The sequence below is a fragment of the Dryobates pubescens genome, chromosome 25, assembly GCF_014839835.1.
Source record: "Dryobates pubescens isolate bDryPub1 chromosome 25, bDryPub1.pri, whole genome shotgun sequence".
Lineage (NCBI taxonomy): Eukaryota > Metazoa > Chordata > Aves > Piciformes > Picidae > Dryobates > Dryobates pubescens.
This window is the reverse complement of record NC_071636.1, coordinates 13453679-13467727: the sequence shown is the minus strand read 5'-3', so window position 1 is coordinate 13467727 and position 14049 is coordinate 13453679. Positions and strand designations below refer to the sequence as shown.

The window sequence follows — 14049 nt, the reverse complement described above, 5'->3', positions numbered from 1 at the left end:
TTCTACACAGAGAGAGTGATTGCCCATTGGAATGGGCTGCCCGAGGAGGTAGTGGAGTCACCATCACTGGAGGTGTTCAGGAGGAGACTTGATAGGGTGCTTGGTGCCATGGTTTAGTTGATTAGGTGGTGTTGGATGATAGGCTGGACATGATGATCTTGAAGGTCTCTTCCAACCTATTCTATTCTATTCTATGAGGGTGATGAAACTCTGGAATAGGTTGCCCAGGGAAGTTGTGGATGCCAGGTTGGATGAGTCTAGTTGAAAGGCATTTCTGCCCATGGTAAGGAGGTTTGAATAGATAATCTCTAAGGTCCCTTTCAACCTAAGACATTCTATGATCTTTACTGCTGAGATTTGTGCTGCCTAGAGTATTTCCTATAACACTTACTATTGCTTACAGGTTTTTTGACAGGATGATGTATCTAAGACCATGAGTTTTTCATGTGGTTTTAGTTTCTTCTCTTTCTCCTATCAGCTATGGCTGGGATTTGAAAAATAAATTAATCTATCTGCTGGGTCCTATTGTCATCACTTTAATTATGCCTTTATCACCTCTCCAGTGAAATTGGTATCTATACTTGTAAAGCTGGGAGGGAAGAGAATGTAAGTCTGGGCCAAGATTTTGAGGCTATTGCTATGATCAAGCTTAGAGTGATTTTTATGGTTTTGGTTTTGGTAATTACTCTTTTTTTGTCCTGGCTTCTGCCTCAACATGCAGTACTGAGTGTCTGTAAACAGTAGGGAAAGTACAGCCAAATGATAAAAGAAAGAGTAGCTAATTGGCACAGTGATCTAAATTTTGAATGTATCTTCATCTCAGAAGTCTCTTGAAAGGCTTCAGTCTTCCTTTGACAGAAGACAGCAGCAGTGCTGCAGTGGAGGTAATAGAAAACACACACCTGGGGGAATGTGGAGTATAGAAACAATAAGATACAGATGTCCTGAATTAGTGATCCTGCAGTTTGTACCTATTCCCCTTCTTTTTGTTAAACTCCAGGGGAACATGTTACTGAATTTGTTAGTCACAAGAATCTCAGAACAGATGCTAGATGATAATGTTCTTTCACATAAAAAGCCACTGCTAAAGGAAGTCAGTAGTGCCTACTTATTCAGCATGTGGTCTCATTTATGACAAGGCTTGTCTTACAGCTGTGTTCCAGGGCTTGCTCAGCCCATTTGTCTATCTTTCCATCCAAAATCTATCTTTCGAGACCTCAGGTGATAACAATTGCTCTGATCTGTTCATAGCCCTTCTACAGGAGATACAGGTTAACCAATTTGAAAAGGCAGCAGTAAAATAGTTTGTGTAGTTGGTGGTGCCCTAGCTAAAAACAAAAAACATGTCATGGCCTTACTGATTTTGCTTTATTTGCATAAATACATTACTAGCCCTCCTCTGGACTCACTCCAACAGTTTTAGGTCCCTCTTACATCAGGGACACCAGAACTGAATGCAGTATTCAATGTAGGGGTCTCACAAGAGCAGAGTAAAGGGGAAGAATCACAACATAAATGGTTGGCTCCATGAAATGCACTGATTCAGCAACTTCAGATGACCTAAAATCCTCTCCTCACACATTGCTGCTTCTGTGCTCGTGTTCATGTGTGGTGTACCAGTATACCCTGAAGACTATGTAACTTGTATCCTAGTACATGGCTGGGTCCAAGAAGTCAGAGTGGTATGTTAATGACAGCTCAGGTCAATGCTCTCCTCTTTTGGTTGCTGGGGAATTCTTTCTAGTATTAGTAAATGTACCCAGCACAACCAAGTTTGTAGGAAGGTGTCTAAGCCCAGCTGGGATAGACATGCATCATACGCCTTAATTTCACTTTATGCTAGCCAGTAACTAGCCATGAAGATGATATAAAGAGTGCTGAGGAGGGGAAAGTCCTGACATTGCTAAAAGGGCCAGCTGGTCCTAACTAAACGCTCAGAAACAAGGCCTGGAGGAGATGAAGTATAAGGAACATTCAGTTCTCAACCTGGGTCTAGCCTTTGTTTATGTAAGGCTCTGCAAAGGCAGTAACATGCTTGAGCAAGATGATTAACACTGACCTCTTTCCAGAGGCTTCAGTCTTTGAATAACTGAACTGATGCACCCAGATCTCCTCATACTTCTACTGTTGATCCTTTGAACTCCATTCAGTTTTACTCCTGCAAGGTCCCAGATCACAGATTCGTAGCTTAGTATCTGCAGCCAAATACAATATGGCTCAACTGCTCTGATTATCTAAAGTTTTTCCTGTTTCCTTGAGGACCAGGCAGAATCCAGGGAAGAAAGTATGGAAAGCTGATACTGGAAACATTAGAAAATGTTTTAATAGTGTCCATCTAGCCTAAAAGCAAAATATCTTGGTCATTTAACCAAAGGAGCTAATAAAAGGCAAAAGGCTCAAATACTTCTTGTTGTATATGGTATGACTATAAAACTAGTTTCAGGAAAATAAATGTCTTTTAAGCCACTAGAAAGGAGTTCAGCAAATGGCACATTTCTGTAAATAGTAGATAAATTCTAAATTGAAGAACTGAGAGCTTCTTATGTGAGATGTAACAATAAAAGCAACAAGACACAAGTGCCACCTGCTGTAACTACTGTCTCGAACTGTGACAAAAAACTTGGACATCTTTCTGTAAGGCACCAGAAGGGTCCCATGGATTTGGGAGGAAGAGGAGAAGGAAAGGCAGTTTTATTTTTGCTTTGTGTGGTCAGGTGCTTTAATTCCTTCTCTTGCCTTTTCTGACTTGGATAATTGGTAAGGTAATGTTTCCCTCTTCATTTGGCTGTCTTGCAGAGGATGCTGTAGAATGTCTTTCAGAATGTCTTTGCAAGAATATAAGCAGCTAAATCGAGACTGTTGTGCTTGTTATTAAGGTTTGAGTAGCGGATGTTAGGCAGAGCAATTTAACTTCCAGTACATCATTAATAAGATTGAATTCTGTACACTCTTATTTGCATCAAGGCACGGCTGTATCTTTTTACCTTAGGAAACAAAGGGGAGCTAGAAATTACATCTCTACTGTATTATGTTTTATGCTACTCAGTCCAAATTCAATTTTAGCTGCGAGTTTTGTGTTTGGGTTTTTTTTTTATCCAAGAAGTTCATCTGCTGTCTAAGGAGCTAGAGCTTGAGGGACAAATTGAAAGCTGAACTGCAGTCAGAATGCATTTGTGGAACTGGAATAATACCCTTTTCCACAGTGAGCAAGCAAATCACTGGAGCGGAATACAGAATTATGTGTTCTCATGGCTGTGTCCTGGCAAATTAAAAACAAAACAAACCCCTCCAACCAAACAATGAAAAATTCCTCCAGCAACCAGCAGCAAACTGGTAGGAATCACTTTCTCATGTCAGCTCATGGGTTTGAAGGATGTCAAGAGTGAGCCATCTAATAGCAATCCATTCAATTTCCCCACAAGGCTTATTGATGATTCAACTTTTCTCCCTCCCCCCCTTCTTATCAGTTGATTTGGTATTTGTGTTGTCAATATCTGTACAACTACTTAAATTGCATTATTTGGGTATGCCAGTGAGAGGTATTTGCAGCTGTCTGAACATGTGGGATCCTCCCTGCTAAACTCTGCACAAGAGGGAGCAACTGCTGAAGCCATTACATAAATTAGAGAAAGGGGGTGGGGAAAGCTTACAAGCAGTAACTAGAATTACCTGAAATCAGCCTGAAAATGCCTGTCACTTAAAGGACCAAATATGCCCTGCAACATTGCCATAAGTGGGCCTAAAAATTTCCTTTGTTTCAATGTGCCCCCTTTCCCCAAGTAGCTAAATCTCCAGTTATTCAAAAACCATAGAGATTTTTCTCGTTAAGCCTGGCTACTTTCTATGCAGCAGTTCTGGAGGTTTATTGAATTTTATTGCCATGATGTTTATAAATTACAATGATACTATTTGACAGTGGTATAGCTAATAGGGTATCTTGACAGGAGATAAATGTAATTCATCAATTAATCTCTGGGCAGTGGTATCATAGAAGCAGCAGTGGAAGAAACATCTTGCTGTGTTTGAAGACTGCATGAAATTAAAGCATAATCAAATATAGAAGCTGATGGTTTTTCAAGGAGAAATTCTTATTTATATTTTCCAGCACCACCAAAGGAGATGTAATTTGCTACTATGGAAACAAAGGAGAACCAGAACCTGTTTTCCTCAATCCTGGTAGGCTTTCATCAGTAAGGTCTGAATGTTACTTTTTGTTATTTTAGAGAATCCTAGAATCATGGAATGGATTGGGTTGGAAAGGATCTCCAAAGGTCATCTAGTTCAACCCCCCTGCAGTCAGCAGGGACATCCTCCACTAGGTCAGGTTGCTCAGAGCCTGACCTTAAATATCTCCAGCCTTGAGGCCTCAACTATGCCCAGGGCAACGTGTTCCAGTGTTGCACCACCCTCATGGTAAAGAATTTGTTCCTAACATCCCATCTCAATCTGATTTTCTGTAATTTCAAACCATTGCCCCTTATCCTATCACTACAAGCCTTTGGAAACAGTCCCTCTGCAGCCTTCCTGTAGGCTCTCTTCATGTACTGGACAGAACGTAGTTTTATCGCTCTAGTCATTTAGCTATTTAAATATTGTCCTCATCTTTTTTTCCTTTGCATCCTTTCAAAAAGGGGGGGAAAGTGTTCTTACATTTGTTTAAGTATTTACTAATTTTGGTAAAGAATCAGTAGTGTAGTAAAAGCTGCAATCTATCTCAGTGTACCCACCTGCACTGCAATTAGGGGGTGTTCCTTAGGTAGCTATGACAGAAGGGCAGAAGTTTGTCTTCAGGAATGGAATTTTCAAAGGTTTGTAGACTTGACTCTAACTCTCCCTTTCTTTAGTCCATTTGGGAACAGCATTTACAGAAATTAGTTGCTTACATAAAGGCTGGAGAAAAAAACCTCAGCTTTACCCACAACAGGGGAAAGGGGAGGAAAAAGTTATTCTAGGTCTAAGATCTAAGGCATCTTTCTTGAAAGGAAAAAGTCTTTTTACAGGGGGAGCTGTCAGCTCGTATTACTACATTGCATCTTTTGATTATATGAGAAATAGTATTGTTTTTATACAAAGCATAAATGATTAAATACTTACTGCTCTCTACAACTACCTTAGGGGAGGTTGTAGATAGGCAGGGGTTGGTCTCTTCTCCCAGGCAACCAGCACCGGAACAAGAAGACACAGTCTCAAGCTGTGCCAGGGGAGGTTTAGGCTGAAGGTCAGGAGGAAGTTTTACACAGAGAGAGTGATTGCCCATTGGAATGGGCTGCCCAGGGAGGTTGTGGAGTCACCATCATTGGAGGTGTTCAGAAGGAGACTTGATAAGGTGCTTGGTTGCATGGTTTAGTTGATTAGGTGGCATTGGATGCGATGATCTTGAAGGTCTATTCTATTCTATTCTATTCTATTCTATTCTATTCTATTCTATTCTATTCTATTCTATTCTATTCTATTCTATTCTATTCTATTCACCCAGCAGTGTTAAGGGCTAAGTGTGACTGCGCTCCCCTAGGGACAGAATTTGCTATAAAAGCACAACCAAACAAAATAATAAGAAAATCTGTCTTACCAGGTGAATTGTTTTAAAATATTCAAACTCTGTAATAATTTGCTAGCCCACAGAGCTATACTCCAGAATTCATCACCAAAAAGCCAATTTAAAAGGACACGTAGAAAGCTCTGAGCAGGGCAGTTGGTTGATAGCAGTTAATGGCAGTGGCTTATTTTGCCTGTTCAGACTAATGGGTAAAATGTTTCTGCCAATAGGCAAACAGTTACTGTAGCAATTACAGCATCAATTCTTGGAAACAGCTGTTAGATTTTGTACAGCTACAAGCCAAAAGCCAGCTTTTAATACAAATATTAAAAAATGAATAAATTACCAATCTTGCAGCTTGCTGTAATGACAAACAATCATAAATTTTGGTTATCTGCATGCTGTAGCAAAGGTAGCTCTTGTCTCCTTGCTTCAAAAACAAATGACTTTTCTGTGTAGGTGGCTGCCTTTAGGGAGAGATGAGGTTTGTTAATCTTGGTGTTTGTTTGGAATGTGGTGAGAAATGCAGGGTACCTTTTAAAAAGAAATCTCCTTGTCATCAAATGTTGCTTTGCACTGTTTTCCAAGAATGAAAACAGAATCCCTTCTGAATGATAGTTAGGGGTCCACATGGAACTGGTCTCTAAACAGTTGATTGTTGATAGAATTCCAGGTTGGAGGGAGCTCAAGGATCACCTAGTCCAACCTTTCTTGGCAAAAGCACGGTCTAGACAAGATGGCCCAGAATGAATCCTAAGTGTCCAATGTCAGGGACTCCACCACTTCTCTGGGGAGATTACTCCAGTAGCTGCTAGTTCTCATTGTGAGCATTTTTCTTCCTTAGTACAGATTTCATGACATGTAAAGTTTGAAGGGTTAAAGTTGCTTTGCAGAAATACACTCGACAACATTCTGATTCTGAGTTCTTTTGTGCTTAGGTTAGATAATATCCTGATGTTTCTCTTTGTGTTGTGTTCTAAAGGTAAAAAAAAAAGGAGTTTGCTGGTTTACTTGATTTCATACCACAGTGTACATTGTTGTAATGACAGTGTTGAAAATGAGCTGAATTTAAGCTTTTAGTGCACTTACAGCAATAATGCTCTGAAGTGGGTGGGTTTTTTTCCCCCCTAATAAAGCAGAAGTAGTGGTCCAGAACAGTGGTTGAGAAATAGTTTGGTTGCTGAGTTCCACACCTAGGAAATTTTTACTAGCTGAAGGGGTGTTACATATCATCTGATAAAATACTTACATTTTTGATACATAGTTCAATGACCTCTCACTCATTTTTGAAGCAAAATGAAAGCTGGAAATAGGATGAATATGCAAATCATAAGGAATTAATGATAGCATTTGGTTTTTGTCCCTCAGACTCTGTGGGATAAGATAAACTAGAAGTTATTTTTTGCATAGTACATAAGTTAATTTTCTTCATTCCAGACCTTCAGAAAGGGTTTGTTTGTTTTTATGTGCATAGGAATATATGGATTGAGTAATTCTCTGTTGGATACTCCATGGAAGAAACTTCAGTATGGAAAGCAGCTTTTCACAGAAGTGGTCAAGAGAAGTCAAGATCTTACAAAAGAAGACTTGGTGCAGGAGCTTCTTACAGTGATGAATAATCAAGAGCCGTAAGATAGCCAGAGCTTACTCAAAATGTGATATGGCCAGTTCAGAAATGGCATATAGAAACTATTTTGACACTAAAAGAAACTTGAGCCTTGAGTTAACTGACTAAAGCTGGGTAATGAAGGGCAAAAGTAGTGTTCTTCAGCAATATTGATTTTTAAGCAGCACAGTAAGCATTATTACTGTGCTATACTGTGTATTGCTGTACACTGGTTTCTCTGTGCCCTTTTAAAGATTGCACTTCTCAGTGAGGGGAATGAGTGTAGGACAAGTTTCTTGCTGTGAGTTTTGTGAAGGCTCACTCTAAGGGTGAGGTTCAGTTTGGTACTACACACAGAGTAAGCACTTGTTTACATGAGTTGTGGTAGTAGCTGATGGCTATTCCATGTTGCTACTCTTTGTTGACACAAAAAGAGCTTCTGGACTCTGAATGGAAAAATGCTGGTTTATGTGGTGTGCCTCAAGTTTCTTGATCATTACTTCCAAGCCCTAGCATGCTGTGATTAGTGTGGTAGTTGAAAGTAAAATACATAGAGACAGGCAAGCAATAACAAGGAAAGTATAAAACTTGTCAAGATCAAAAAAATACTTCCTGAAGCAACACAGAAGTTGAAGAGCTTAAACAAATCTCTTTGGGAAAGAGTTGATGAGCTGCTTGATCTTTGGTTTTCCTCATACTTTAGGTCTGAACACAGTTTACACTTTTGTACCTTTTGAAAAGTGATTGTTATTTATCAACCACTCTTGATACCAACACAGCTTGATTCAAGAGGGATGATGTGACCATTGGAGAGTTAATTTATATTTTTTATTGCTTTGCTACTTTTTTCAGCCAATTACCAGACCCTGCAATTGAAGACCAAGGGAAGGATTATATACGTCCCATATTGAACCAGTATGCAGCTGTGTGTGTTCGTTGCCCAGGTTATGGAACAAGGTAAAAAAATCATAGTCAAAAATAGATGTGTGCTGGATCAAGGCATATCTCAAATCAAAATTATGCTGCTGTAAGTCATTTGTTTGTGGTCCAATGTCCTGTCCCTCCCTTGCCATCAATTACCTAGTTGCAAAACCTGGAGTTTTTGTGACTTAACCCTTTTCTTCTGACAACAGTGCTACTATAATTGTATTCTCACACTTAGATTTACCTTAGCAACCTGGCTCAGTGAATAGAGATTGTTAATGAGGCCTCATGATGTTCTTCTGAGGAAATAAACTACATTTTTATATGAGTGAACAGCTGCAGAAGGCCATCACTTGAAAAATGGATAATTTGCATGTAAAAGTGGAAAATTCCTACTTCTGTCAGTCATTGCTCTCTGGTGGGGTACTGCAGTATCCATAGAGAAATGAAAACTTACACATGGCAGAGTGACATAGATGCATGAGTGGAATCTGCTTCACATGAAAACAAATTTTCTCTTTGGGAGGTTCCTAGAGAAAGGAGGGGTTTTTTCTGTGATCATGTATCAGTGTCCTATGATTAATGGATAATTGAAAGACTACTGATAGGAATCCTGATGGCATAAGGATATGTGTAGGATGTGGAAAAAACCCTTGGTTTTATGCTACTTCTGAATGAAACACTTGGCACTAAAAAGTCTTTAACCTTTTGTCATACTCTCTGGAGATGAGCAGCTCTGTGTGTAAGCTACTACAAGTGCAACAGGGAGTCAGAGCAGTGGAGCAATGAAGAAGGGATTGAAAATGCCCATCTGAAATTGGCAGGATGATTTCTGTCCTGCTAGTGTGGTGATGATGCGGTCAAGGGAAAAAAGGGTGGGGGAAAGAGCTAATACCTTTGGGGATGAGGCCTGGGACCCTGCAAGTTCTGAGCCCCTCAGTTTAAGAAGGACATCAAGAAACTTGAACGTGTCCAGAGAAGGGCAACAAGGCTGGTGAGAGGCCTTGAGCGCAAGCCCTATGAGGAGAGGCTGAGGGAGCTGGGATTGTTTAGCCTGGAGAAGAGGAGGCTCAGGGGTGACCTCATTGCTCTCTACAACTACCTGAAAGGTGGGTGTAGCCAGGAAGGGGTTGGTCTCTTCTCCCAGGCAACCAGCACCAGAACAAGGGGACACAGTCTCAAGCTGTGCCAGGGGAAGTTTAGGCTGGAGGTGAGGAAAACGTTCTTCACTGAGCAAGTCATTCATCATTGGAATGTGCTGCCCAGGGAGGTGGTGGAGTTACCATCCCTGGAGGTGTTCAAGAAGGGATTGGACGTGGCACTTGGTGCCATGGTCTAGTCATGAGGTCTGTGGTGACAGGTTGGACTCGATGATCTTTGAGGTCTCTTCCAACCTTGGCGATACTGTGATACTGTGAAATGTATATAATGGACACAGGGCTTCACCTTACGGTATGTTAACCTTATGTTGTTTCAGGACTAACACAGTGGTTCTCATAGATTCAGAAGGCCAAGTTACTTTCACAGAGCGCAACATGATCAATGAAGATGTCAACCAGTGGAAAACAAGCACCTATGAATTCAAACTGCACACTTAACTTTCCACCTGAGTGGTTTGTAATAACAGCAAGGATACAACAAGCCATTATGATCTAGTAAATGTTTTGTGCTAGCCTCCACCAGCTAAAAATAGCAAGGAAAGCAAAAGTTTAAATAAACTGGTAGCATTCTCTGTCAGGCTCACAAATCCTGGAGATAAAATCAAAAGAAAAACCCCTGGGTTTACAGCAAGTAACAATCAGAAATAAAGCTTTTAATAACACCCTGCACTCAGAACAAAGTGCCCAGGACAAAGTCATTGCTCTGGTTTGTGTTGTGGTGTTTTGGTTTTTGGGGTGTGTTTTTCTTGTGAGTGGGGTTTTTTTGGCTCTATATTTTAAAGATGTTCTGAGTAGACTATTCAACATATTTTTAGTTCAGGGAAACTTTTGTTGTTCTAGCAGAAGGTTTTACCAAACTTTGCTTTCCCTTCAACATATGCTTTTAAGATTGTGCAGCTGATGCCAATGTTTATTAAAAGAATGTAGGTGATCTTGGAAGCATGAAGTGATTTAGTTAACATTTAAACTTTTCAGCATTGCTGTGGTGCAACGTTCTGCCTGGGGAGGACAGAACACAGGGATTCTTTACCTTTGGTTTCCTGGAAATAGCAATAAGATATATCTTGTGTCTAAAACCTGATTTGAGAGTATAGAGGAAATTTAGTTCAGCCTCTCTTCATGGGAGCAGACTTGCTTATCTTTGACTGGAATAAAAATATTTGTATTGTGGCATCTTGTTTCCTCACCATCTAATTAGTGTTCATTTTCTTCCCCAGCAGGCAGGTAAGGAATAGGTATTGGTTTGCCAGTAGAGGCTGAAGATGAAGTTCATATAAATCAGTTGGTTTATTCCTGTGCAGTTTTGGCTTCATTTCTTTATTGGTATAATATGTTAAAGCCTGGAGTGACTGCTCATAGATTTTTAGTAAAAATAGTTATTAGTAGTAAGGTGACATTATTGCAGTCTTATATGGCTGAAAATGTTGGGTATTAAGATGCACTTTGTATGTTCTAACACCTGTGAATTAAAAAGCCATTTAAATGCATGCTTTTTTCAATTATTCAGTGCTAGTGTAGGTGAGAGAAGATTCTAGCTAATGCCAAGGTATTTCAAACCCCAAAGTTATTTTGCTTTCATTGCTGTTCTGTTTTGACTTATTTTGTTGAATATGAAGTTAGTAATGGATCACTGCTGGTTTTTTCTCGACATAGGTTGAATGTATTCTTTTTACAAGCCTGTTATATTTACAAAGTAGCAGGATTTCTGATACACTTCACAAGTCATGCAGTTATTCTTCTGTACTCAAGCTTGTGTGTTCAAGAATTCTCAGGTCGGTCTGTCTGTAATAGAGGCAGCAGTAAATTAGACTTGCCATCGAGCTGAATTACTGTGAAAGGCCATTCCCAGATTTCTAATTGCCAGGAGATGCTAAAGCAGCATTTATTCAATTATTCCTTTTGTGTTTGCATATTTAAATAGGTTCTAGAGACCAGGACTGCTTGCAGGTCTAGTCACAGGTTAATTTAGTTTTATATAAATGACTTTTTGACCACCTTGAATGCAAGGGGATCAATACAGTCTTGTTGGGCTGTACGTGGTTTCAAACCTGGAGGTTCCAGGCTGTCTTTCTGAGCTGTAGGAAATGGTTAGCCCTATTCTATTTTTTTGATGACTGTTTAAACCATATATTTGTATGAGTAAAATGTTTCTCTTATTTTTAGATGCAGAGAAATAGCCATAGCTGTCTTAAATTTGGATTTCACAAATGCATATTTAAAACCAAAACTCTGCTCCAGTGGCTTGCTTTTACAGAGAGTTTGCATAGCAGACTTGTATCTTAAGAAGAAGGTGTTCTCTTGGAAGACATTGTCTAAATGGCAAACAAAGTGCATGCATGCCATTTCATGCTAAAACCATTTATAAACCTTCATTTTTATAGTAGTTCTGTAATAATGAACTTATTTATTACATACAGGCAAAAGGAAAGCAAGTCAGAGCTTGGATGTGAAAGCAGATGATTGATAATGTCTTTTGCTTTGCTTGAGCCAAAATTCTAAATCTGGGATTTGCTTTTTCTGACAATTAAAACAGTAATGAACAAACCCTCTGATGCTTTTTATATTTCATTATGTCAGAATAGTTAACAAAGTGACCTTTTTAAACTTCTTTTGAAGCTTCTGAGTTCTGTCATTGGCTTCGGTGGGAAAAAAGATCAGGACTGCAGTGCAGGTAGCAGCAAATGGTGCTTGTCTGTAGAAATTATCAGGTATCCATGAAGTGCATCATTTACCATGTACAAATCATAGCTGCAATGAATCAGGTGGGAAAAGTAAACTGTAGTTAAAGAAAGCCTTTTATTTTTGTAAAGAATTGAAAGGGATTTAAAATAGCAATTTTAAGGGATATAAAGGAAACAGAAAAGTTTCTATAGAAAACCATTACATGGCATTTTGCTAAATTTGCTTATATATAAGATGATTCTCTAAGCCATATTATTTGCAAGAGACTTTTGTTTCCTGTCCTTTTTTCCTATCAAAATGGTGTAGTGGAAGAAAATCTTAAAATATCTCTAAAAACTCAGTTATCATTTTTTTGCTTGAAATTGTTTCATTATTGTTCTGTACACGTTTGTTCAAAACTAGAATCCAAATAAAGTCTTATCTGGTGACCACTCTTTGTCAACAATAGGTTGTGCATTTTTGCCCATTTTATGCTAACTTGTCTGTAATGTTTTGTGATGAGATAAAATAAAATCTTACACGAAATATTAGCAATGAAAGAGCTTTAAGTCCTTTTCTGGTAGCTTATTCCCTTTGTGGAGTGCTGTATTTTTCTGGGAATTTTGGTTTCTGTTGTTGTTTCGTTTTCTTTTTTAACTCTGTGCTGTTACCTTTCCAGGTAAGAAATTGGAAAATATTTCTTTGAAGCTAACAATCCAGATTTGGGGCATTTTGCTTTTTTTCCCCAGGTTAGTAAACAGGATATATTGACTGGAATAGTTACAGACCAAGTGTCACAGTAATCAGTTCTCTGACATACTCTCCAATTTTTGGTGACCCGTAAGTGCTCACCATCCTTCCTCCCAGAAGAAAATGTCTTCCTGTTACTGGCCCTGATCAGATTCTACAAACAAACAAGCAAACAAACCCCCCAAACAAACAAAACCAACTCTACAATAAAGAAAAACCACACACAGAGACAAAAAAAAAGACCAAACAAAACCAAACACACAACTCAAAACCAAAACCCAATGCAGAACAGCCCTGTGCAGACTATGAAGCCTTCATTAAAGCTATGTTTGTTAGATAGGTATGAGATTTAAACTTCTTTAAGTTATTTTGGATGTCATAGAACTGATTATGAAAATAGTTTATGCAGAATATATTATTATCTAAGAAAATTACTATGAAATGTAATTATGCTACTGCATGGTCAGTCTCTGCAGTTATGATTGTGTGATAATAACTGAGAGTTTAAACAAACGTATAGGATGGTCTTTATGTGAGCACTTAGAAGCATATTCAGTCCTCATTTCTCTTCCTCTGAATTACAGGATCTTCAGCACATTCTTCATAATCCTTTTGCTTAAATATTTGCAGTAAGTTTTTGTGGAACTAAGCTGGTTTTATGAAACTTCATTTTATGAGCTTGTTCTTTTTGTAGCCTCAGAACAACAGTGCCTACTAAGGCAGTAAGGTGCATTACAAGCTTTGCCTGTGGTGACAGGGGAGTGTTGTCAGTGGATATCTCCCCTGACATGCCAGCCCTTGCAGGCACAGAGCCAGCCTTGGTCAGTAACTTACCAGATTGGGTAAACACATTGACTGCTTCTGTTCAGTGGAGGAAGCCACATCACTTTTAAAACATTAATTAAGATAGATTAAACAATAAACGGGAGAATATGTGGAGCCAGTAGTGTTTCTTCTTGTGGCACAGCATTATAATCAGTATCCAATAGTTGAGGCTTTTGCCTCATATTAAAAAGAATGTGCCCTCTCAAAAAGGTGAATGAGGAAGTTGGGGGCTTTCCCTCCCTGTACCAGCTCTGCTGTCAGTAGGTACTGGAAGTAACCATAGAGCCAAGGTCATAGTAAAATGCTTTCATCCTTCTCATGTTTGTCATATCTTACTTGAATGACTGGCATTTAGACAGGAATTAACTGTACCCCAGTTTGATCAGCAGTTCTCTTAGAGGATTTTCCTGATAGTCCATGTTTACTGTGACTTGGCTCCCATTTCAGGGCAACCTCAGATCATAGGAATTGGGCTGGTTTTAGATGGAATGGAACCGGTAGATGTGCTTCAGGAGTGCACTGAGAATACTCCAACAGCTAATAGGTTTAGCCTGAAGGAAAACTGTCTGAAATGCATATAGCAAGGA

General features: G+C 39.2%; 1 protein-coding gene across 4 annotated transcripts in view; it reads left to right on the top strand.

Moving 5' to 3' along the window:
* TANGO2 (transport and golgi organization 2 homolog) overlaps window positions 1–10275 on the top strand; it is a 35558-nt gene extending 25283 nt beyond the window's left edge. For 3 of the 4 annotated variants that reach the window (XM_054172947.1, XM_054172948.1, XM_009911005.2), the window contains 4 exons: window positions 4106–4176; window positions 7011–7164; window positions 7995–8099; window positions 9544–10275. In XM_054172947.1, coding sequence (XP_054028922.1) covers window positions 4106–4176; window positions 7011–7164; window positions 7995–8099; window positions 9544–9664 — 451 coding nt within the window. In that variant the 3' untranslated portion in view covers window positions 9665–10275. The remainder of the gene's footprint in view (window positions 1–4105; window positions 4177–7010; window positions 7165–7994; window positions 8100–9543) is intronic. The other variant, XM_054172949.1, reaches the window with a different exon arrangement.
* The last annotated feature ends 3774 nt before the right edge of the window (window positions 10276–14049 follow it).